Source organism: Rhea pennata, chromosome 15 (assembly GCF_028389875.1).
Source record: "Rhea pennata isolate bPtePen1 chromosome 15, bPtePen1.pri, whole genome shotgun sequence".
Lineage (NCBI taxonomy): Eukaryota > Metazoa > Chordata > Aves > Rheiformes > Rheidae > Rhea > Rhea pennata.
The window spans coordinates 14738935-14765076 of NC_084677.1; the positions used below are offsets into that span (position 1 = coordinate 14738935).

The 26142-nt window shown below is 43.5% G+C and overlaps 2 protein-coding genes across 3 annotated transcripts in view; one reads left to right on the plus strand and one right to left on the minus strand.

The window, feature by feature from the left end:
- The first annotated feature begins 1723 nt into the window (after nucleotides 1–1723).
- On the plus strand, nucleotides 1724–9444 carry AMZ1 (archaelysin family metallopeptidase 1). 2 transcript variants are annotated; one of them, XM_062587845.1, is made up of 6 exons: nucleotides 1724–2027; nucleotides 2727–2894; nucleotides 3791–3919; nucleotides 4339–4502; nucleotides 4658–4834; nucleotides 8881–9444. In XM_062587845.1, exons 1-6 carry the CDS (start codon nucleotides 1724–1726, stop codon nucleotides 9442–9444), a joined length of 1506 nt encoding a protein of 501 aa, XP_062443829.1. The 2 variants fall into 2 exon arrangements, with proteins under 2 accessions (XP_062443829.1, XP_062443830.1); XM_062587846.1 differs by having other exon boundaries at nucleotides 4727–4834.
- Nucleotides 9445–15262: 5818 nt separating this feature from the next.
- GNA12 (G protein subunit alpha 12) overlaps nucleotides 15263–26142 on the minus strand; it is a 46489-nt gene continuing 35609 nt past the window's right edge. Inside the window, exons 3-4 of the mRNA XM_062587847.1 lie at nucleotides 23582–23632; nucleotides 15263–22559 (exon numbers count right to left, since the gene is read on the minus strand). Of these exons, the coding sequence (XP_062443831.1) occupies nucleotides 21990–22559; nucleotides 23582–23632 (621 nt within the window). The 3' untranslated portion in view covers nucleotides 15263–21989. The remainder of the gene's footprint in view (nucleotides 22560–23581; nucleotides 23633–26142) is intronic.

Below are 26142 nucleotides of genomic sequence, written 5' to 3' on the forward strand. Positions count from 1 at the left end.
TCTTTTTCCCCTGTGGTTACATACATGTTGTCCAATAGTGATGGTCAACAGCTTACAGTTTTCTTCAAAAAGCTTGTCTGGTTTCTTTTAAAATAGGCTTAACTTGCCTAATAGAAGATAGTACTCCTTCCTAGAAATGCAGGGCTCGTGTGTGTACACGTGTACTGTCATTCTGCTGTAGGCAAAGTGATGGAGCCCTTGCTTGTGTCAAGCTCCTAAGGCTCAAGATGATGATCAATAGGATTTGTTGACCATTTTCCAGCACATGCCTTTTGTTTTCACAGCATAACTCAAAGACCTAAGGACTTTCTCTGTAAGCTATGCATTTCAGACAATTTCTGGCTTAGACTCCCATATTGCTCATGGATTTCTTGGGTGGAAATATGTGCAGTAAATACAATGCTCCAGAACAATTTGGATTCAGTGTGCACATCCTGACCATGTGTGCAACATCCGTATATTGGTCAGTCATCCTGTGGTATCAGCCTTGCATGCACCATGGAGTCAGGGCAATGCAAGTGGAGTCCTCATAGCCAGGAATCCAGATGCTGGTGGCTCTGCCAAAGGACTGTTCCAAAATACTCTAATTCTACTTGACATGATCTCCTTGCAAAAACAAATGCCTTTGGAAAACCCAGACATACTGTAGCCATAGGGGTAGCACTTTTTCTCTCTCTGCTTTCTCCAAGATACTCACTAGGATCTTTATAGGTGCATATATTGCAATGGGAAATAGAGGTCAGGTGCCTGATCTCTGCAGCTTTTTGGAAAATGCTGGCCTTTGTACCCTGGGAAGGATATTTCCAGGATGCTATGAATTAATTTGTCTGCTGTGGAATGTTATTTGCTCCTTATTTACCACTTAGCATCATCACCAACATTCTTGATGCTAACATAGCATGACATGAAGTTGCTCATGAAGTGACATGATGGCAGTGGGCCAGCCCATAAGTATCTAGCCAGAGAAGTACAACAGGAAACACAACTGATGTGTGCCATGTCCCACCTGCCCATCAGGCTGGCCATATCTTGTTGCCTGACGACAGCGCTGCGAGTTAGCAAATGACCCAGGCCAGTACCTAAGAACAAGGATTAAAAGCTGTTAGAGGGAATTGTCAACAGTGCATAGCTGCTTTTATTGGTGTCCAATCAGTCAGAAGTTTAGGCTTAGGGCTGCCAGATGGCATGCCCTAAAAATAAAGGCCAAGGTCCTCTTATTTCCTCCTGACCTGGATTTCTGTGCCTTTGAGAGCCCCAACATTGGTGAGTTTTAGCTAAAGCAGAAAGGAACACCACTTCTCAATGACACACAAGGGCTAGTGCAGATGACTGCAAATACACAGGAATATTTGCTATGTTATTGGGATGGGTCACCAGTGTCCTCCCCCCCCCCCCCCCCCCACACACACAAACCAGATGATTTAATTTGGATGTCTGGTAGCAATAATGGGGCTACGCATTCTTGAGCGCCACCCACTGTTACGTTTCCCATAAACCAGAGATATATGTGGCCCTGATGCAGAGCATCCTGCATCAGCTGTAGTCACACAAAAGCACAGGGCTTTCGGCCAGGTCCAAGCACAGTACAACCAATACTCAGTCAAACCTTGTGGTTGGGATCTTGGGACAAACTGCTCTGAGAGCAAATGTGTTTTGCAAGGCCATGTACTGATGGTTGTATCCACTCCTCCAGGCAGTGCCACAATCTGTGGCACTCTCCAAAATGCTGCAGTGCAAACATGCTCAGGAATTCAGCTTCGGGCCCCGGGCTCTGAAGGATGCTCTGATCTCGACCAATCCAGCCCTGCAGGAGCTCTACGCCAAAGCTTTCTCTAGTGCAGAGAAGCTGTTCCTTTCCGAAGCCTACAACCCCCAGAGAACGCTCTTCTGCACGCTGCTCATCAGGACGGCTTTTGACTGGCTCCTTAGCCATCCCGATGCCCCTGAGGACTTTGAAACTTTCTACCACTCCATGTTGAGGAGGAAGCAGAATTTCTATCGAAAGCACATTTACCTGCAGCCTATAGGTAATGCGGGTTAAGGAAACGCAGTGTCTTGACTGAGCTACCCGGAAAGACAGGGAGGGAGGTGGGTGGTGCTGAGTACATTAATACCTATTGGCTTCTTCTAAGCACTAACCTGTGAAAGACAACTGCCACTGTAGAGATAAATTTGTAATACCAAAGGCTCTGACATGCCTAACTCTAATCCAGAGTTACAAGCTGTGATGACAACTGTCAGTAAATGTCTCCTATAAATGCCATGTATGCCTTTGGGTAAGACATGCTATGAATATATATAGAGAGATATAGATATTTAGGTAAAATAATGTTGGATAAAACAGCAGTTCTGGAACTCCTCTTAATTTAAAAGCCCATTTATCTTTGCAATATCCCTGCCAGTTCATGAAAAATAGACGTTCTCCCTTGCCCTGTAGGTTAATTTTTCTGCACGACTTATCTCAGAGACAACCTTCCTAGAGCATCTGCTCTGTTTCGAGAGAGAGCGGTCATTCCTTGAGCAGCTCCTCTGAAAGAGCCCCCGTTTCTCCTTCAATATGTATATAACCATCACCAGATGTCTACCACATCCCATAGTAAGCAATTAACTTCAGAATGAGACAGCCTTTCTTCTCCCCAATTGCTGCAGCCAGCCCTAGAAATCCCCTTCAGACCTCATGGTTCACCCTGACTTCAAGGAACTGATCATAGAGCTTCTCTCCGTAGACTTAATCGAAGGGCCTGCAGGGCTCTCGCTGCTGGATTCCCTCCAAAGCTGCGTCGAGTCTTTCTTCCTGGGCCTCCGTGTAAAGTGCCTCCCCTCCATTCCCATCTCTTCGATTCACTGCTGCTACCGCCACAGCCAGGACTCGGATCGAGTGCAGCTGCACGCAGGTAAGGTCTGGCAGAGTGGAGCCAGCAGAGACATCAGCTTGTGACGATGGCATGAGCGCTCCCTTCGGAAATGCCTGAAACGTCCCTCCACCACCAGAGCAGGGAGGGGGGAGGAAGGGAGTGAGAAGGGAGAAATCCTGTTGCTGTGGAAAACCCCGAACTTTGAGCCTGGAAACAAGAATAAAAAACAAAGCGATTTTCATCATATTTTCCTCTACTGTTTGCACTTATCAGTATTGTTTTGTTTAGATCCAGAGCTGAAAAGTGGTTAAATCAGCTTGAAGGCTGCAGATTTCACGTACCCTGAGCTCTCCCACCTCTTGTCCAAAGCCAAAGTAAATTTGTGGCCTGAGTGGCACGGGTGGGGACTTCACTGGCCTTTCATGTTAGGAAATTGGGGTTCAAGTGTCACATGGATCCCTAGAGAGATGGGTTTACCAGTTGCCAAACTCCTGCTGCACAAACATCCCTTTGAAACAAGCAGTTTCTGGGTACCTGGGGCCGTCTGCACTCAGCAGAGACCCAACGCCGCAGCAATGGGGCTGCTACAGGCTGGCTCTCAAATGCCTGTAGGGAAATTCCTACAGTTCCAGGCACTTATTTCCATGGATTAGTGCTGAATTCACCCAGCAAAAAAACAGGAATCTACCCATGGTTTTTCTTTGATTTAACTCGGCGCTCAGCACCACCTCAAAGGAGGTTTGGTTTGCTCAAACTCCAGTTGGAGGGAGAGGGCCATACAGCAGTGATTCTCCATCCAGGATACTGAGTCCAGCAGCTCTGCCAAGCTGTGGCTTGGATTACAGGCTCTTTTCTGTTAGCATGAGGAAACCTGGCTCTTGCAGGCCTTCCAGGGATGCTTCACTTTAATGAACATCTCTCTTGTGTTTGACCAGATGGGATCCTGAATTTCCTGAAGAACAACAAGCCCATGGATGCCCTGTGTGTCCTGGGACTTACACTGCTGGACCTTTATCCATGTGAGACCTGGAGCTTCACATTCAGCAAATTTCTGCCAGGACAAGGTGGGATTTGCATCTGATGATCTCCTAGTACAGAATGCAAAAAAACAACAACAACAAAAAAAAACCCCAACCAACCAACCAAAAAACCCCACCAAAAAGCCTTCTCCGAGAGACTAGAAAAGCTAAATCTTATCCTCAAAATTTCATTCAGCTCTCTAATAAGAGGAACTGCGTATTTTTTTCCCCTTCCCCCTCCCTCCAATTTAAAATTAGGGGAGTTAAGACTCAGGATGCTGATTTAGGCAAAGGAGCCTGATGTACTAGACACCCTTTGGGAAGCATGTCCTGATGCATGCTGTGCAGTGAAGTGCAGTGTGCTAAACTGGACTATGCTACAACAGCTTTCTTTTCATGCTATCTAAGGTGAGAGGCAGTCACAAGAGAGCCAGTGCCTCACTTGCATGTGCCTCTCTTTACAGAAGTAGGAGTCTGCAGCTTTGCCAGATTTTCTGGGGATTTCCCCCAGGCTGGTTGTAGCAGCTTGACTCCCATCGCGCAGAAGGAATGGTTGTGCGAAGTCAGCAAGGAAAACAGAGACCGGACATTGCCGTTCAGCGCCCTGGAGATGGTCCAGTGCTGTAAGGTAGAACTAGCAACCTCCTGCACCCCATGTTTCTTGCAATGTAGGATTTGTATTTCAGGCCTGGGTAAAACCCACCTTCGCCCCACAGAGCAGGGGTGGTAGAAGCAGGAAGCTTGAGTGACCATGTGCTGCTGTGATCTTTGCTTTCCTGAAAGGTGACCTGCCATGAGATCTGCCATCTGATGGGGCTGGGGACCTGCCGCTGGCTGCAGTGCATCATGCAGGGCGCGCTGAGCCTCGACGAAGCCCTGCTGCGGCCCCTGGAGCCGTGTCCCATCTGCCTCCGCAAGCTGCAGTACGTCGTGGGCTTCAAACTCGTTGAGCGCTACAGGGTGAGAGACAGACCCAACAGCTCTTCCTGGAGCAAGAGGGAAAACAGGGAGCACAGCCATCAGGCAGCTCACCCCGGGCTCGGTGCGAGCTGCTAAGAGGCCTAAATAAGATGCCTAAATAAGAGACAGCCTGTGACTGTCTCTTAGCACTTTACTCAATCTCCAGAGCTTTCAGCTGCAGTGTTCACAGAAAGAGACAGTGCAACAGCCCTACCCCATTTTACAACTCTGGAAAACAAGGCCAGGAAGGGTGGGCAGATTTCAAGCCAGAACAAGCGTGGCCAGAGCTGCAGTCAGATGCAGCGATTGCCACCTCTGCGCCCTTTCCTATGTGCCAGCACAGTTTTCTGCCTCTTCAGGGCTGCTGGGAACAGAGAAAATATTAGCTGGGTTCTTTGCTGCAGTTCCTCTATTTAGAGATATAACGAAGGATCCCAACTTATCAGATATGGTACTCCATAATAAAGGAAGGGCCCCAAACTGATCTTTCACCTCTCCCCCCACCCCAAACTGCTACCACCACATTTAGGCACCCTCAAGAACAGTGCTAACACTGCCGTGGCACTCAGAAGGGGTTTCTGTCTCTGTTGTCTGCAGAGCCAGATTCAGTAGCCAAATGGCTGGTGGATTATAAATAATCCTACCACTCTCACTCCATAGCCATCTGCTCCTTGGCTGTAACTTCCCCCATCTGACATGCATCATGCTCAGAGACAAGATTTTCCATGGCTGCTTATTTTAAAGCCTGTGGATTTTATCTGTAACAGATCCATGCAGAACGAGAACAGGGATGCTGCTCGTTTCATTCCGCTTGCAATCAGACTCTCGCACAGAGGCACGTCAAAGCGTGTGGCCAAAGAACAAGCTCGTGTGGTTTTGCTGCTTGCCCATGTGTGCACTGCACTGCTGGACCCTGACTCTGTGGCCATTTGGCCCTTGCTTATGTCTGAGAAATCCCCCAAATAGCTCCAAACACCAGAGGAATAAACAGCAGCCTGACCTGTTAGCATCTAGTTATTGCTTCCTAGAAGAGAACGGCCATCTGCATTAAGCATTTCTAAAAATGTTGTCCCTTTGCAACTGCAGCTAATGCTATAATTGGCTCAGCATCCTCTGGCCACCATGAACCCAAACCAGAAGAAGGATAAACTTCCCAAATGCCACATCTGCTTCCTTGACAATGACAAGCTTCACTAGACAGAGCAAAGCCTGAATACTTCAGCTGTGATAATCTCCATAAGGGGCTTTGCTACTGCCTTGAGGCAAGAGGTATAAATGCCAGAGATAGGTAAGATTGTTAAACAACTAGATAAAAGAAACCACAGAGCATTTGGAGACTCTATCAGATCAGAAAGCAAAGTTACTTGCAAATCACGTTTTGAAGGGCCGTGGCTGGTCAAGGGCAAGTTCGAAGTCATGTTTGGAGAACTAGCAAGAGTCACCCTCTCCCACGACATAACAGTCCCAGACTGTAATAAGTAAGGGAAATGCCCTCTTCCTCCCAAGAAGCAGGTGAAGCTGCTAAAGTCAGTGACCGAGACATGGGTATAGGCAGAAGAGCATGTGGGACAGGAAACCAGTTGTTAGATAAGGGGACGAACCGCTCGGTGTTTATCTGAGTTGCACCTGGAAACATGCGGCACTTGGAGCTGCTCACTCCAGTGTGAATTATCTTGAAAACTGAAAGCAAAACAATTCACACTGCGTTTCCTCATCACGACCACGGTTCCCAGCTGCTCTAGTTCTATCTAGCACACACATTAGTTTGCAGTATTTGTAGTGGCCACACTGCAAAAAACCCAAAGCCTGGGCTGTTGCTGGAGCTTGGGCGAGCGGCACAGATCCTCACTGTGTCACCGGCAGTGTCGGCAGCCTTTCACAAGTTCCCTAGCTTAGGTGCAGACACTGCTTCATCAGAGCTAAACTATTGACATTTGAGGACTAGAGCTTGGCTAAGGGCAAGGCTCATGTTTTCAGCCACAGGGAACACCCACCCTAGCTCACCCCTGTTGATTCTTGGTGGACTGTGTAGTACAGCTTAGACTTGCTCTCAGGCACAGTGTGGCTGCATTGCTGATGGGCTTGCGATACCCCAGGCTTGAGAAATTCCTATGCAGAATCAATCTGATTGGCTTTGCTAAGGATGTACTCTCTGGTCAGTGCAGAAAATAGCACTTTGCCTTAAGTATTCAGCAAACCAGAGGTACCTGTAGGTACGCACAGCCCGGCAGTCCCTACCTCCAAGCACCACCATCCCTGATGGCTCTGGCATAGCAGTCTGTACATCAGCCACACTGAGAGAAGCTGCTGCTGCAGACGGATGCAGACTGACCCAGTGCTCAAACTGGAGCCCTGCAAAACATCAGGCAATGGGTTTTATTCCTAGCCATTTACTTGGTGTGGGCATCCATTTAAAATGCTCCTGCAGGAAAAAAATCATAAGGAGGTTATCCCTTTCTGGTTAAGCAAGAGAACAGAAAAATGAGGCTGCAGCTATAAAAATACCTTCACAACTTTCAATCAAATAAGCCAGCCAGAGGCTGAGAGACAGGAAAGATTTTTTTTTTCTTTTTTTTTTTTTGAGGTGATCTTGGGTCAATTATCCCCTGCTTTTGACTTAAATAATCCATCCTCATCTCAGCATTTTCTTAGGACTCGTGCTTCCTAACAGTTGCATTTCTTTCTAAAATTCACTTGTCTTGGGAATCTTAAGAGATATTATAACACTACGGGCTTGTTGCAGCTTTCAGACAGACCCTGGTCTGGCTCCTAGCACAGTGTCTGGTGCCTTCTTTGTTTCCTGAACCCAGGGGGAGGGAAGGGACGCTGGAGGTAGGATGAGGCAGGAGGAAAGTTGTCCCTTTACATTTTTTCTTGCCCCAGAGGGAGGGAGCTGGGCGGATTAACTTGGCTGAAAGAGTCCATTTTACTCTTGTATGAAATTCTTCCCTGAGGCTCCATGCACAGACTGAAATGAGAAACAGGGCCGACTTCTCCCACTCACTCGATTTGAGCTCTTTATCTTTTCTGTCACTTGCCTAAAGAAAGAGCAATAGGGGAGGAGAGAGGGAAGGGAGAAGTGGGAAGCTGTGGGGAAAGGGAGCTCTGTAGGGCTGGGGGATTTGGTGCCCACTGCTGGCACAGGACAGCCCAGGGCTTGCCCTGAGCCGAGCACACCCGGACCCATCACGGCGCACCGCACGCCGGGGAGATGCTCGACTTCATATTCCTTAACTGCCACCAGTGTGTTTCTCAGAGCAATTGCAAGGCTGTGCAAAGGCATCAGCTGGGAGCTGTAGAAAATAAAGATAAGGAAATAGGCCACAAGGGTGTGAAAAAGCAGAAAAAAAAATACACACGCACACCCCAAACCCAACGCATGCCAACAAGCCAGACAGAGATCACCTTTTATCCGGTGATGGCTGGAGTGCTGTGATTCATTCCCCAAAGCTTAAGGAATAAATGTGCCAGAAGCAACCCCTTGTATGCCCCACTGTAGTATTTAATATTTAGAAAGGAAATTGTCTCAGACATTTTCCTTTCATTAGTTCTTTCCTGGAGCCCAGCCTTCCCTCTTGTGTGTTTCAGCTTCAGAGGCAAAGAGCTGTTCTGAGCCATAAAGTGCACATTACCATAGGAGTTAGTAATACGATGAAACAAGATTATTCATCTTTATCTCAGGAGCCTTAACATTGTCCCAGCTTCCTCCAGAGTGGTACCAGCTTGGCTCTGGCCGAGATCACGCACCACAGGGGGTGGGAGCTTGTGCCATTTCTCTCCTACCACCCGCTAGTGGGGTGGATACAGCCCACATCTCGCTGGGAGGCAGCTCTGCCACAGACAGGGTCTCCAGAAAAATGAGGGAGCAAAAAGCCCCTGCTCCATAGGGTAACCATGAGTTGTCTGAACCCACCTTCTAGCAGAGAGCACTGCAGCACCTCAAACCAAGGCACCTGAGATGCCTAGGTTTATCCAGCAAACCTTGAGAAAGGCTTACCTGTTCTCTCTCGTTCTCTAAAATGAAAACATTTCTCCTCTCATCGCAGAAGCTCTACGCTTGGACACAGACCGTGCTGTCCAGCTGGCCAAGGCAAGAGTCAGCAGAGCCGTCGGCCTCCGAGGATCTCCTTCCGTTCAGCTCAGACTCCGGCATGTGCTGCGAGAACGACTCCGAGGCAGTGACCTCCTTGTCCGAGCCGCTGACGCCCGACACGTGCAGCCAGGCCCTCTCCATCGGACAGGAGCTGGAGCAGGACGAGCGCTCGTGCTTGCCGGCAGAGGTACACAACCAGCCACAGCTCACCGCCCGGCCCACGGACAGCATTAAGGAGTACGAGCTGTGGCTGGAGACGTGCATCGCTGCCCTGGAGAGGAACGTCTCCGAGGAGGAACTGGCGCAGGTAGACCAGACTGTGGATGCCCTGGCAAAGTGGGAAATGTTTACAGGACAACTGCCTGCTATGAAGAAGGATCTGCCCTTTGCTAGGGACAACACAGGGCTACGGAAAGTTCTCGGAGACAAATTTTCCTCCTTGCGGAGGAAACTGAGTTCAAGAAAACTGTCCAAAGGGGAATCGTCCCCTCACCGCTGGAGGTGGGAGGAAAACTAGCGCGGGCCTGCCTTCGGTTGGGCCAGCTCTGCTCACGCGGCTTTGGTTACATTATTGCCCTGCTTCTGATCTTTCTCAACACAAGTTGTTGCTATCAGAGAGAAACAGGAGCTCCCTGAACAGGAATAAAAGGTGTTTCTTTTTCTGAGATTCCTAACATATATTTTTGATGCAATCTGTTGTTCTCTAAGGGCTTTTCTTACGCTGGCCTAAAGCCACAGTGCAGCTCCAAACCCATGCCAAGTTCTCTGTAGGCACTTGTATTTTGAGGCCATGTTTCGTTTTGTCTGAAGGCTCAACACCAGACACATCCACGTAGGCGCCTGGGCCGTCCGAACTACAGACCCAAGTTAAGCCAGGGCAGCTCTCCTCCACGCACAGAGCTCCCCTCCGCTTCCCGTTTCGGTTTGAAGCACGGGTGTCGCTTCTCCCTCTCGTTTGCCCCATCACCAAATGTTCCTCTCTATCCAGGTCTCTTCCCCCTCCGCCAGCAGCGCTGCTGAGCACGGCGAAGGCTGACGTGCTCCTGCTCGGGGCCAGGGGGAGAGGCGTAGCGCAGGCAGAGAGCACAGCGAGTAAAGCCAAACGATCCCTGCCGCTGGTCCTGCCGCAAGGAGCGGTGTTAGTGTGACGACTGTCTTTTGGCGGATGCACAAGGGGATCTCCAGAACTGCTCCCAGGCTCGGAGCCGTGAGCGGTAGCTGCTCGCTTCCTCTGCAGACTTGCATAGGAGAGGAAAACCTCTGGAAACATTCACACACTCGTCACTAACTCAAAAGGGAAGTACACGTAGATCCCTCTCTCTGCGCTGGAAAGCTGAAACACTGGCCCTGTCCCTCTCCTCCGGCACGGTGGGTCACCCACCAAAGAGGAACGGGTGCTGGGCTGGAAGGGCAGCCGCAGAGCCTGCCATGCCCTCGCCAGGGCATGCCAGGCCTCTCGGTTATTCGTAGGGGGAGCTTGAGAGGCCAGCGGGGTTGGGGGCTCCGGGGAAGGCCGACCCTCTCCATCCCCGCTTCGCTCAAGCTCAGCGCCGGTAACGCTCGCAACGGCCCGCGGCCAAGCTTCAGGCTTCCCCATCCAAAAATACCTTTGAAACAGCAGCCGCAAAGGAGAGGCGAGCAGGGAGGCCTGAGTCCAGCTCGGTCGGGAGGAGAGGGAGGATGTTTCCTGCAGAGCGGCTAACAGCTTTGCCTTTCCCAAGCACTTGCCCTGTGCGGAGAGGGCCCCCGTAACCCTGCCACATGCTTCTGGAGCAGGAAGGCTCAGTGGAAGACACTTGAGAAAAATTTGGGATTAACTTTGGGCAGGTGAGTAGAAAAGAAAATCTGTGTTATTAAATTCAACTGGATTCAGGACATAAAAACGAGCTTCACATCAGCGTGATTCATACAGAGAGAGAAAGGGAATTCTGCCTTCAGGATGGATGATGGCAATTCCTGGAAACACATTTTTTCCAGGCTGCGTGCCGGGACGTGCTGCAGCCGGAGCCGCGGCTGCCGCCCTCTCCTGGCTGCCTCAAAAGCAATGGCTTGCTCATCCAAGACATTCTTCAGAGCAGCAGCAGTTTTCCAAACCAATCCTACTTGAATCATAAAGCCATGTACTGCCCCATACTTGCTCTTTTGTTCCTTTCATGGATTTACTATTTTAAGCAAGGGATTGCTTTTTTGGTTGGCCTCATTTGCCCTGACTTGATTCTGTAGCAACTCATAAGGCTGAACTTTAGAAACTTTCCAAAAAGATGCCATAAACTCAGGATGACAGAACTGCCATAGGGTTAGAGGAGAGGAGAGGCAGCTTTCTACCATAGCAAAGTCCAGAGACACTACAGAAAAAGGGGTGGCTACAAAGACACAGCACAAAAATTATTCAAAATGCCAGCAGAAGTCACAGATGGGAAACTCCTTATATGACATTCAGTTCATAGACTAATGATAGCTCTGCTGTGAAAGCAAGAATTTCTGGGGAAGAGTTGTTGCTTACTAATAACAGCAATTTTACCATCGCTGACAGGAGCCTCACTTACCAGCTCAGCTCATCCAGAACCGCTCCAGATAAGGAGTAAATGGGAATGGGAAGGTAGAGCTTCACCTACCAGCATGGAAAGCTCAGCGATGTCCACAGGCAAGATGCAACTTGGTAGTAACAGATGGAAAGTGACTGCTAAGTCTTCAGGTGGCTGGAGAGGAAAGAAAGCCCATGCAATATCACACTGCAGGCTTTTGCTCATGCAAAGGCACTGCTGTGGAGATGGCTACCCTTCGCATCAGCCAAGGTTTGCACTGCTGCTGCTGTGCATGAGTGCGCAGCACAAGACATTTGGTTCCCGGGTCTGGTGGCCACTGTTCCCTGGGAGTCTGAATGCTGCACTGCCCAGGAGTTTCTGCTCAAGCTCCCAACACAGGTGTGCAGAGCCACAGCAATCGTCCAGAGTCAACAGCATTGGAGGAAAGCATGGAGAACAAAACATGTAGCTGAGTAGTGCTTAGCACCTATATTACACATGGTCTGTCAGTGTGAGCAAGGACCCTTGCACTTCTCCCCAGCCAGCAGTCACAGCGGGATAAAGTGACTGGCCAGGGTTGCACAGAAAATCAAGGTCATAACCAGGACAAAAGCACAAAGGTGCCCTTCTCATCTTTTCTGCTCGTACTAAAGCTGTAGTGTAGCAGAAAACTGCCGATAGATGAAGAAAAACAAATCAAAGATAGGTGCCTAAACAAGCTTCCATCCCCTTTAAATGCCAGTCTTGCTGTTAAGTAAAACAGGTTTCCGGGGAAATCGTCTATCCGGAAGGGCGCGTGAATGGCAGCATCAGTTGCAGCTAGTAAACTGCTGACTAAGCAGAACAAATACAGATGAGATATTTAGGAGTCATTTTTAGAAGGCCAAGCATGCACCATCCACAAGAAGTAGTAGAGTACACATATATGTATCCAGAAATTACTCGCAATTCAGCGGCCAAGGTCAGAAGGGTGGTTATAAGCAAGTGAGGAACAGCATTTCAGTGTCGTATGTAGTGGGTGGGAGAGCAGGTGTTGGTGAGCCTTCTGCAGAAATGAGCAGGGCACCAGGCAGGGCAAGGCGGCTAGTCCCAAGGGGCTGCCCTGTCAGCTGAAGACCTGCAGAAAACTGGTCATCTTGTTCAGAGTTCGTTCCTGGGTCTCCTCATTACCTGGCTGCTGCCTTCAGGAGAGCCATCAGCAAAATCAAACTACTCCTTTCTGAAGCTGCTGTTATTTTTCAGGTAACCACCCCTAGAGCAATAGTGCAACATGGATCCATGTTAGACTCATCTGTCTCACAACCTTTCCAACACCGTTCCATCCTGTGACTACTTCGAGCACCTTCCAGGACCACAAAGTGACTCCAGTCGTACCCCGTCTGTCCTATGCTCGAGATTGCTAGTTCTGAAACAACTTCTGAAGTCTATAATTCTGCGCAGAGTAGAAATCACAGACTTTCAATAGCTTAACAAGTTTATAAAGACAAATTTCTACTCTCAAGAATACATGGGCAAACTATTTCACTCCTACCTGCAAAACAAGAAGTTGCTGGATCTGAAGCGAGTGAGAGTAGGACGCAAATATCGTGGAGAAAAAAAAAAAAAGATATTCTTTGCTAGTGAAAAGTAGTGGTGAAACTGCCTGCAACAACTTGCAAAGATGAGAGAGAAGAAACTGGTGTCTTCCATTGGTGCTTCATCAGCAACATCCAGCACTTTCTCATTTACCAATAGACATGACTTTCTCCATCTACTAATAATTGTACTTTTAACCAAAATCTGTTTGTCATGCACAAATATGCTCTAGAAGAAAGTTATTTGGAAAAATGCCTGAACACTCCTCCAATTAATTCTTTCTCTGTTAACACTGTGCAGCTTCCCAGGATGCCAACCAGTTTGGGGAGAGTGGGAAGAAATCTGGTAATTTTTGTTAGTAACTGAAAAAATTCCCTCCCAGGTAAGTACACAGTAAGGTACCAAGAGATACCAGATTGAAGTTGGAAATCACAGGGATTTAATTTCTCTCAATTTTTTTTTAAAGGTGCTTATGAACATTTCTGTAACTCCTGCAAACCTTAAGCCCTATACACTCCAGTGGAAGTACCAACTATGTAGTCCTGCCCCGTATGTTTAGAGAAGCCTTTCACTGCGAAATAGTCCTATTTCCCCTTTTACCTTCCAAGTATTAGATTATTAAAAATGCAGAAAAGATTCTCTAGTAAGAGGCAAGCATGCTGACCCACGGAGGAGAATTCAAAGCTCGTATACTGGCAGCAGCACTGAACAGATGGTCTCACCTGAAGAACCAGCTGCTTCAGCCTCTGCTCTTACAGGACAACATCTGTTCAGCTGAAGTACAAAAAGATAGTTTTGCTGTATTTAGCAGGATAGCTTGGGATGTGGGAATCCTGGCAGGTAAGAAAAAATAGCGTCACTAAGTTATCCCAATTCAAGCATGTCACCAAGTATTTCAAGTTAAATCCACTGAAAATGGGGCAGTTAAACACCTGCTTATGACCACTGAGCAGGGAAAGAATATCTTTGGCTATACTTTTCAGTGACAACGCATTTCTTATTTTGGTTAAAGCTTTAGAGATTGATTTGGACAGCAGAGAAATTCCATTAAAACAAAAAAAACCCCAAACAGATTTGCAGCACAGAAAGGTTGCACCTTAAAACCACCCCTTTCCCTGTCTTTTGGTCAAGCACCTCAAATGCCTGGCTTGGCCTCTGTTACAATTTTAGGAGGACTGTAATTCAGAAGAACATTTTGGCCCAGAAAAGTTTTCTATTTCCTTTCCGGGGGCTGACCAAAGAGATTGCTTGGAGTTGCTGTTGTTCATTCGTACCATTAGTACCTGAGTACTAATCAAATTCACATGTATGAGATTGCACTTAGAAGCCTCCTATTACTATATACGTAATCTGCATTTGAGCTGACCTTATTTTCAGAGAAGCTGAACACTGATTGGCACCCTTGGGAAAAATAGGCTTAGTCATTCCCCAAAAACTTAATGTAGCTGAGAACCTAACATTTCCAAAGTTTAGTAAAAAGGACAAGGCTCCATGAAGTGGTTCAGACCGTGCACCTGCCAGTGCATCAGCAGTTTGCAGAAGAAGCACTTACGATTTGCGGTAAGAATCTGTCCGAGGTGACCTTTCAAGCGCAAGTGAAGAAAGGTTAAAGGCATTCCTGAGAACTGGAGCTCAAATCCTGGTAGACCTAGTGGATGCCAGGATGGCAATACCGTAAGAAGAGGCTCCTGAAGACTCTGTAAAGGTCAGTGGGTCTCCATAGTAGTAGGATAGCCCAGCACACACGTAAGCAAGTCTGACGGAGGGGACCAGGCATCAGGAATGAAACAAGTATAACTCATGTATCAGACCCTACCAGTGGCAGATAAATCAGTTTAACAGCTGTTGCTAGGTAAACAGGCTTAATATCTTCCCTGCCTGAGTTTCAACACACAGGCACAAAATCCAGCTGCATCTCTCCTTCCACTTCCCATCAGTCTGAATGTCTAAAACAGCAAGTGAAATGCTACAGATGAACAAGTTGCGAGTTCTACATAGGGCGATGTTTCACCAGCCTTCAATTCTTGGGCACATTCAGGAAGATCAATTCAGACCAGAATTGAAGAGATGGGAGATATATAAAGACTACACAATAATATTTTATTGCATGAAAGCTGTAGTTTCATGCAGTCCATGTTCTAACTTACTCAGAAAGCAACTATTTTGCAGAAAATGTTTGAACAAAGCAAAAAAAAGTCACTCTCTAGACGCTGTTGAAAGATAAAACCCATAAAAAACAGTATAACAAGTCAGGTTTTAATAGATTTATAAAATTCATATATACAAAACAGTAAACTAAGTCACCAAAGCTATAAAATACACTTTTTACACATCACAATATAATTTTATCTAGTACACAGTTTTCATAAATTGAAACTATTACAGCAAGTAGCTGTTTCTATGTGGATGCTGTTTTGGTGCTAGAAAGACACTTATGTGAGCAGTCTAAAACTGTGCTTTTACTTTATGCATTTTTCACCTTCTTTTAGTTTGTAACTGTTTTTTTTAAAGTACTTTCTTGTGAATTGTTAGAAAATTAAGGCTAAATTCAGGCCCTTCCTGCCCAATGCAGTGAACTGGTTTAAAAAAGAATGATATTGCATAGTATGTGTGTTACAAGGCATAGGCACAACAGAGCAAGTAAATTGCAGAATAAAGGATAACATTTCAATTAGCTTCCTATCTACTCGACTGTGTCACAAGATAACTTAGTGTTTTCTCAATTTGCTTTCATACATATTGATTCCATAAACAAGACAACTCATCACAAGAGCAATAAATACTAGCCATTTTGTTAAGTGGACTCCCCAGAAATACTGTTCAATGTGTATCACCAATTCAAGCTCACTGTACGTTCCAGATAATGTAACATGTTCACTGGAAAAACATTCTTTATCCTGCAGACTGTAATGGCTACAAGGTGAATGGAAGTTTGAACACAAGTTGTCAACCCTATGTCTACCAAGCATGCTTTCCAAGCCTTGTGAACTACCAAAAAATCATTTGTCTTCCACATTCCCCTCTCTCCCTGCTATCTTCCCCCTCAGCTTTTGGGCTAATTCACCTGCAAACAAGCTCAGCACAAAAAATTTATGGGAAACATCAGTTGCTTCCTTCATAAGAAGCTCTTCCTCAGGTCCTACTTACCTCCCCAAAATTTTGCTCTCCTTCAAACTGTAGTTTTCACTTAAATAACAAAAACGGTCTCTTGGCTAGCCATTCCCCTGAAATACTTCTCACAGTTGGGTATCTTGAAGAAAGGTTAAATAGCTGTTAGCATGGAGTAAGACACATTGTCTGGCCAGAGATCTACATACCCTATCTGAGAAGGAATTGAGTTTTAGCACCCACTTATGAGCAGATGAAGAGAGATTTACAATGGAAGGGTGTGCAGCGACAGCACTGCCAGCACGCTGCCGTTAACACGCACAGCCAAAAGCTCTCCTGGAGTCAGTCAAAGCGTCTGGGGTCAATGCAGATGGCATTTCATTTCAATACACAGTCTTCAAGCACCATCAGCTTTTGGGATCTGTTTCAAAAATAGCTCCCCTCTCTTGCTCCCTTCCAACATACTTTGGCTTTTTACCAGAATGCCCATCTTGGAAGTCAGTGCTGCTCTTTCTTGACTCTGATTATTCTCACATCAGACAGAAGATACGACCTACGGACATGTGCCAAGAGCTTGGTTGTGATACAGTATGTCAAGCCAGGTACAGAACCACCAGCACTGGCAGTCTAGTACCTCCATACTCCTCCCCACCCAATACTAAGACAAGCATATCAACACATAGACAAGCTTTAACACTGCTTTCCAAATGCCATTAGAAAGATAAAAACTTAAAGAATCAAGCTAAACTGTTCAACCACTAACATGAGCAAAGAGATAGCATCACCTGGTTAGCAGAGCAGCAGTTTCTGCTCCAAATATCCTGGATTTACTCATTTCCATCCAGACAAGAAAAAAAACAGTGTTTAAAGAAAAGAAAAAAGTAGTGTTCAGAGCACAAAGCAGAGATCACCCTAGCTAATTAAAAACAGGTAATACTAAAAAGCACTGGGTCTTACATTGTCTTGCCAATATACTTCCTCACTAAGCTAGGCAGTCCTCATCTAGAAATGCGTGCAGACAATATTAATTCAGCCCAAGTCTGGCGCAGACCATGCCAGTCAAGACTCTTGTCCTATAATGAATGCTCCTTAGAACTCTGTTAAAAACTCATTTACAAAATTAAGGATAGATATTCTATATTTGCTACTGAAACACCCTACCCACCACTTCCTGTGTTACAGAATTAATAAAGACTATACTGAGGTAAAGAGTTGGCAGTGCTCTATGAAATCCCCTGACTACACCACACGATTTTATACTAGAGAAATGACATAAAAGAGATTAATAATAAACCTACAGGAATCAATATAGTTTTCATTAGGAGATCAAGGCTTAATTTATATGACAAGCTGTGCTGTATGGAGGTATTTTTGCACACCCTTTTTTCTCAAGTTGGCATGCATCAAATTATTCACCAAACCAGCAAGTACCATTGAAAATTTGATGATGTAAAGAAAGCTAAATCAGGTGTCAAAACTCACCATATGAAAATCATAGGGGCCTTTTACAGAATATCTATAATTCTCTGCAGCATATTTTTTCCCCCCCAGGAAATTTGAAAATGTACATATATATAGAAAAGATATCAAAATGAGGAACTTAAAATCCAGAAAGACAAGTATCTAAAGGAGGCAAAGGGCACATTTAATAAAAAAAAAATTCTGTGGAATACAATTGTCTTATTAGAAAAGCTGCTAATTTCTTCAGTGGTTCCATCTCCATTCTTCTGATTTCCTTCAACTCTAGAATTCTTTTTTTCTATTTCTAAATTACAATAATCAGAACTGCTGAGGATCTGGGGGAGAGGTGGGAAGGGAGAGAAGAAGTGCTCCAAAGAGATTCTTTTTCACACCAAAAACTACTTCAGCTATCCTAGTAGAATGAAGTTTTGGTCTGCAGTGCCACATATAGATGAGCTCTTCCTTCACCATTTTGCTACAGTTTCTTGCAATTAATACATATTTCTCCACTATGTCTGCTTGGCTGAGGTTCAGGTTTTTGTTAGCTCTGAAAGCCTGCAAAAACAATCATCTTCAGGAGCTTCTTCATGCTTGTATCAGGCCTAGTTCTAAGTTTGACTGCAGCACCTTTAAAACCTAAATATATTTATCAAAATTAGCGAGTCAGATAATCTATGTTGCTGTATTAGATGAAATAAGACCAATATTTAATGTCAAACTAAACACATCTTCATGAGCTGTAATGTAGAGTGGCCAATAGTCAGTTCCATAATTTTAGTATCTTCAACATTAAAACTATACAATTGCATTAAAGTGACAACTGCCTGTTAAATATGTCATTTATATAAACTAGTTCTGCAAAAAACTATTCTTCATCTTTAATTCCAATCCACTATCTCAATTGATAATGCCATCTAAAAACTAGCCTGTTCAAAAGACGATAGCATGGCAATTTGAAAGAATGGTACTGAATGACACTCAATATTAAGTTTAAAGCCTTGTTTTCAGGACACCAAATATAAAGTAGTGTTTGATAAAAGAGTCCCAATAGTTATTCTTTTTAAATTGCAAGATTGCATAAATCTCTCCTGCATGCACATGCTGCAAGCACTTCCTCCCTTTGTCCTTGCACAAGACAACACATTTAGAACACCCCACACCAATGACCTGTGGGTGTCAGAGCAGGGACAGAAAAAAGCCTTTTTAAAGTAGTTGTTCAAGGCCTCTATCTGATTATCATCCTGCCTGTGACCCATTTCCTGACTAGTCAACTGAACAATAACCCTATAAAGTTAACAAAAAAAGATGTTCTCTCCAGCTGTGTTTGCCTGCAAAGTTCTCCAGGATGTCACTTAAAATAAAGTCACCAATTGTTTCTTGTGAAAGCACTGAGCAACGTATCAAATCTGTCCTGAGATGTCTGTACAACCTAAGCTACTTAAATTCTGTGTTAGTAATTAACTGAGTTACCATAATATTAATTTCTGGCTTTCTTGTACTACAACTTACCTTGGAAAAATAAAAACACACAAAATCCCAGCTGTGGAAAGAAGTAGATCCTGTATTTAGCAGCAGCAGAAATATACCTGCCACTTAAAGAAAAAAAAAAATCCTTCTGCCTCAAACAGTCACAGTCAGATCTGTTGCAAACTTGAGAAGTGCTTGACCCATGCAAAAAGATTTTCTTAATCTTGTGTTCTTATTGCGAACCACTAATTCTAAACCAAAGTCAGAGAGAAAACAGAGTCTACAAAAAACAGATTCTACAGAGCCAAAACTACTGATTTCCATCTGCAGTCTAGAGCATCATGCTGAGGCCCATTTTATCAACAGAAAGAAGAAAGGCAGTAGTGGGCCTGAGGTCATCAAACTGGTTCCCTAAAACTCTGATTTATTGTGCAAAATTGCCATATCATATAAAAAAAAGTTTTCTAGGAAGCCTGACAGCTCAATAAAAGACATCTCATGCTGTTTCTTTTCCAGGTGCAACAGATTAAATTACTTAGATAAATATACATTGCATTATTAGCTCTGTTGTTAGTTTTAAATCCATAAGGTGATTAAGGATACAAAACCATAGAAGACCATGAAGAGAAAAGCAAAACAGGAAATTCCATGCTATGCCTCCCAGGTAAAACTACAGTAGATGCAGACATAAAACTGAGGTAATTCTCTAGAAAGATACAGATGAAAGGGAATGTTTAACTCATTTGAGGACACAAACATACAACCCCTCGAGAAAACTTAGCGAAGGAATAAAATCCACAACAAACTAGGAAATAAAGTCAACTCCTAGCGTCCTGTGTGGAGGTCACTACTAGCACTCTAAGAATATTTGAACGTATTAGAACTGTAACTTAGTCTCAAGCAAATGGCTTAGCTTAGAGAAGTGAATCCTCTACAATGAGTAAACTGTTATTTGCTCAATATGTGTTGAAACATTTACCTTTTCAAATGTAATAATCTTAATTTTTGCCCATCTGAAGACTGAAGACTCATGTGATACTTTCCCTTCAAGGTTAAATATGAATAAACATTAAAAAGACAGACTTGGTCCTGACAAAAATAAGACTTCTTACAAGGAAGCTAATTCCTGTCTAAGTTCACTAAGTAAAAGCTTAAATTTAAATTAGATTTTCCTGTCTGCAACTTTTAACTTGCCTATTACCTCAGTACTATGTGTGTTATATAACATGATAGAATATCCACATCTTTTTCACTCTGAAGTCTGCACAAAAAGCCAATAGATTGCTACATTAGGAAACTACACACCGATACGAACATCTGCAAACTTCAGAGGAAAAAAATCTCCAGATTTTATCCAAATCAACATGAAAAGACAACTGAACAAGATTTTTTTTTTAGACCACATTTCCCATGGAAGTATCAGCTGAAGTAAAATGTTGCTTGTTTTGACATGCCATTACAGTCTCAAAGGGGATAAGAACTCCAGGGAACCTGCTGACTTTGTACAGGTATAAGCAGCCCTTCAGGTTTTATTCTTGGATAAAACTATGACACAAATTGCACAGTAAACTACGTTTAAAAATTATCTAAAAGATATGACTACAATGTTGAGATAAAAAGCAGATCTTAAGTCTGTCCATGTACCCCACTGTAATAGAAAAGATCTGATATATCTGTACATGGAAAGGCACCTGATAGTTACATGAGCAGAAAAAGCTAGGAACTAACAGTTCATATACTAACATTATTCATAGTCTCTTGCAACTTCACACACAATCCATTGCCTGAAACGGGCAACTCTAAACTTGACTGTACTCATAATTACATGTGCATTAATACAGGCTAAAGATCCCATTAAGACACAGATTAAGGGCTAATTTTACAGCAAGGTCCTGCTGTCCAAATACATCAGTGCAGTTGTAAAACTGGGATCTCTAGAGTGTTCAGTCTTCCTATAAGGTCAGCTTTTGGGAACTAATCAAGCAGCTGCTGTACTACTAAAACCTTTGCTTAAGAGTTTAATCAGCTTTCACACTTCTGAATACAGATAAAGCCTTGTCATGTGAGATATTGAACCTTCACAAGTGCTGCCAACTGCAAATGGGAGAGCAGGGCTGAACTGCCATGAAGTACATCTCACTACAGCACCTGCTGTGCACATACGTCGTCAGATGCTCTAGCACAGGCTGCTTTACCACAGAAGTCTGTTTCCCCATGATGTAATACTCCTTACACATAGTGCAAAATAAACCCTTCTCCGTATCAGCCAGGTCTTAGACTTCTCATCAAATTTACTCCAGTACGGGTTTCCTTCATAGAGACTGTCCAGACTTTTGCTTCAGGAGACTCCTGCAAAATCTTCAGACAAGAGCTATGCAGCCACCTTAAAAGGGGGACTCTAGATCCTTGGCAGAACTGAATATGCACACAAGATCTAGTTATATACCCAAGGGTTAAGAACACAACTTCATTAACATTCTCCAATACAGCTACCAATCGTGTTATGTTTTAGATTAGTTTGATTAATTCAGCACCTCCAAACTACAAAAAAGGCAGTTTGTATGACTAGTGTCTCTGAAAATAAACGTATTCATTTAAAACAAAGTGTCTGCATTACATGGTTTGTCAGAGAAAAAAAAATTTTTCTAAGAAGGCAGAAGGTGGTTATGTTATTCAGTATACCAAACTAGGTACAGAACACCTACAATGGCCATGTTTCAGTAGTGTTTCTAGTCCAAATGATTCAGTAGCTAACATCAACATTTGACTCCTTCGGCCTATAGCTCCTCTGTTTGGACTGGCTAGTTTACAGCATTCCTGAGCCAAGTGAATAGCATGGGTCCTACACCACATGCAAGGGCCATAAAGAATAAAAACTTTGATCTAACCCTCTCATAAATTTTAACAGAATATGGGCTGCTCTCCTTCACTGCAACATAATATCCTTCAGATTCTCTTGAAGGATCGTGTCCTTCACGGCATGAAACACAAAGCGGATGTTTTCAGTGTCTATAGCAGTGGTGAAGTGATGGAAGAGCGGCTTACTACGGTTTCTTCTCTTTCTGTCAAAGCACTGCACCAGATACCGCTGAACATCTTCTAGCCTGTGAGGGTCACCCTTAAAGTCCGAGAAATACTTCTTAATGCTGACAGTCTTTACTTTCTCTACAAGAAGATCCATCTTGTTGAGGAATAGGATGATAGAAACATTAAAGAAAAGCTTGTTATTGACTATTGTCTCAAAAATATTCATGGACTCCACAAGTCTGTTTGTGCGCCTGTCTTCCATAAGAACCTGATCATATTCACTGGAGGAAACCATGAACAAAATTGAAGTTATTCCATCAAAGCACTGGAACCACTTCTGACGCTGAGATCTCTGTCCACCTACATCCACCATCTTGAAAGGTATTTTTTTAATGATGAAATCATGCTCTACTATTCCTTTGGTGGCTTTTCTAGCCAGCAAAATATCTTGTTTGCTGGGGAAATAATTCTGCAAAAGAAAGAAGAAGAGTGTCAAATGTCTACTGATCGTTTTTTAATGATCAGCTACCAACAAAGTGACGGGGGGAAAAGAAAAAAAGATCGAAAGAGCCTTTTCAGGAATTCATTGCACAATGGACTCAAATGACATCAGGTAAAGAATGAATACTCAACTTCAAAATAACGAACAGTTGACTAATTATCTCAACACATTGGTAAACAGCTACCAGAAGACTGAGACATTTGAGAAAAAAAGATACAGGACAAACATTCACATTTTTATCCTTCATCCTCCGATTTTCATGCTGAAGTTTATTTTATCATTATGAAATTCTTGCCCACAATGTTATCGGCATGTATGCAGTGTTCGGTAATGTGCATCTCCAAATCATCACTGATTAATGTTTTTGAAATTGAATTGTTCAGAATTCATTTGTTTTCGCAAAGCATATTGTGAAAGCTTTAGTGAAAACACATCTTCCAAGTCCACTTAATGATCAGTAAGTATAGCAACATGTACTACTGCAAGTGGTGGCCCAGCTCACCACTATAAAGCAATCTGTTGTTCAGAAAGTTAATGCTGTTATTATTTAGGAAGATTATTTCCTATTCTTTCTCCTCCAAGTCTCCTGACAGTCACTCTCGTTACTGATTTTGAATCTTAAAAGTGAAAGAAGGAGGTGGGTTTTTTTTTTTTTTTTTTTTTTGGTAAGGTTTCATTCTGCTACCTTAAGTAGCAGCAGCCAGCAGGTCATAATGAAAAGTGAAGGAGATCCCAAGACTGCACACAAGGACTGATAAAAGAAGAAAATATGCATGAATACAGCTTTCATAAACTTGTATCTGCTGTCTGTCAAAACAAATAGCCTTCAGTTTCATAAAGCTAGAGTTTACTATTTCTAAAATAAAGTACTTTGATGCAGTTATTTCAATACAAGTTTTTTTTTTTAAAAAAATGTTAAGCTCGATGGGTTAATGATTAATGCCTTGTGTCCTTGAGCTCTTCTTGTCCAGAAAGAAGTTTTATCTTACCAGCTGACCAATTCGATCCAGGTTATCCAGGAAGTATTTCACCGATTCACCCTGTGAAAAAGGAAAAAGATGGGAACTAAACTTGTTTCTAAGACAGCAATTTAAATTGAACTATAGCATCTTCACCTTCCAGCATGCACTGAAGTCTAACATAGAAATTTCAGAAATCAAAGTTTCAACAACATCCTGACAATGCTTAAGAAATCATACTAACAGAAGTACTACATAGCTGAATTCACATTAGCTCTTGGAATGAAGTGGAACAGTTACAACACACTATGGCAGTGTAGACAAGGTAGTATTTCTTCTGAAACCAATTCTCTATTGCTTCAAGGAACATCAAAGTTTGGAGTGGAGTACTGAATAAACGCTCAAAGTTACTTAGTGAATCTTTATAATGAGAAGAAAGTGTTATTAAAGGCAGTTCTTTGCTTTGGCTAAAAGAATTAGTTTTTCCCTCCTACGATGAATGCAGTTAACTCACACTAAGCAAGAATAAAAATGAAATGTATTTATCAGAAGCCAATATACTCTGTTTTAAAATTCCTGACAATGAAGAAAAGCACATCCTAGACCGGTTGGCACATTTGTAGAAAAGTGGAAGATTTAAGTCATCCACAGCTTGTTATTGTAGTGGTAATTTAAGTGAGACTTGTTTATTGAAAACAAAAAAACAAAGAAAACAAAGAAAACTCCCAAAACAAACAAAACAACCTTGAACTCCTCAAAAACATTCTGAAGGACTTTTCCTTCTAAACAGTTTACCTTTTAGGCTCAATGGATTTGCTGATGTTATTAGAAGATCCTTTAGCAGTTATATTGAAAAGATCAACGTAGGTAATATTTATAAAGAAAATTCATTCTTGTGTGAAAATGCCTAAGTTTTTTTCAACACAGTTGCTTTCACGCTGCACTCAAGCCAAGTGCTGTTTTACATTAGTGGATACAAGAAAGCCTGCACATACTTCTAAAAAGTAACATAACTGTTTCCATGTAGAGGAAGACTTCAACTTTCTTTTTGGAATGAAACTATCCCTGGCAAAAGCCCATTCTCCTTCAAACACCTCCATAAAATTTCTTCGGATGAAGTTGATCTGTTAAGTTAGCAAGCATTCCTCCCTGTTTAGGACACTAGTCTCGCAGCTACAGCTGCCTCATAGAAGAGAGAAAATAAGAAGTCCTTCTTCTTTCTAATATTCCTAGGTAACGAGCACGTCACACAGTGCAGCCCAGGGCCAAGCCAGTAACGACCAAACTGACAGTGCACACCCTCACCACATTCCTAGTTCAGAATAAGAATATTCTTGTAACATCTTCTCATAGATTCAAAAGGAATAAAAATCCTTAAATTATACACTCTCCTCCATACCATAGTCTTGAGACAGCAGAACTAAATCATTCCCTTCCAGCGCAACTTCAGAATGAACTATTGCATTGGCACTTTTTTTAAAGAATCCGACTGGAGCTGCTGTACAATACAAATACACACTTTCAGCATAAGGCATAGACACAAAGGAGCTGCAACTCATCATCTCCTAACACATAAAACCAGAGGTGTTTCTTCAGAAAGGAGCACAAACTTGTGTATTTACAAAGAGTGGCCATATATCACAAAAGATTTACAGTAGACTGCTGGTAGAAAAAGAAAAAATGACTTTTTCTGGGGAGGGTAGAAGTTTCCAAAGAACAATTGCTCTAAGAGCTTCCTTACTATCATGAATTTTCATAAGGTGAAAGTAATTTCCTGTATTTTTTGGCACTCTGTTGGATCAGAAGAGATATCGCAGACCACATGAGTAAGAAGAAAGGTCTTCCTGTGCAGCATTAGTCATATTTAAGAGATGGGAGAGCCCAAGAGGAAAAGATCATTGAAGTTAAATAATAATAAAAAAAATCTATTGTGTTTTGTCCTAGACAATGTCTTTAGATGTGGGACATGACTGTGAACGAGCCGTCTCCGATGCAACTTGTTCTTTTTTTTTCCACCGAGCTGCTTTAAGAGCCCTTGCCGTGTCCGTATCCCCTCCCACGCTCGGAAGAGGAAACAGCTGTACGCATGTAAACTGCTGGGACACACAAGCAACTTCACCTGATTTATAGCTCATGCCTCTCCTATTTCCTGCCTCGCACACCGATTATTTTAACATTTTGCACACTTAAAGAAAAGGATCAGATCAATGTAAAAATATATGATCGTTTCTTCAGTGTCTTTGGGAAAACAGACGGGCTTAGTTTCCTGCAAAGCTCTTAACAACTTGTAAATAAGCCAAGCAATTCACTTAAGGAAATTTTAAGCAGTCTTTGCACAACACTTGGACAGCCAGGGTGACAAAGTCGGATTGCTGGAACAGGTGTGAACAGTGCACGCAGCAACCAAGAGGGCCGAATCTGAATAGTCTGTTGTAGCACAGAATTGAAAGATATCCAGTACTTAGGCCAAAATACCTCTTTCCAGTCAAAACAACAAAACCTTCATGAGCTCCAGAGGGTTCAGAGTTAAGAATAGTGCAAAACATTAAAGCACACAAACTTGAAGGAAAAATATAAAACCCAAACAACCT

Excerpts from the sequence above, each read along its gene's own strand:
- AMZ1 (XM_062587845.1), top strand. The coding sequence starts at position 1,724 with ATGCTGCAGTGCAAACATGCTCAGGAATTCAGCTTCGGGCCCCGGGCT. Across the intron at positions 2,028-2,726 it reads CATTTACCTGCAGCCTATAG|ACTTAATCGAAGGGCCTGCA; the intron begins GTAATGCGGGTT and ends TTCTCTCCGTAG. Across the intron at positions 2,895-3,790 it reads TCGAGTGCAGCTGCACGCAG|ATGGGATCCTGAATTTCCTG; the intron begins GTAAGGTCTGGC and ends GTGTTTGACCAG.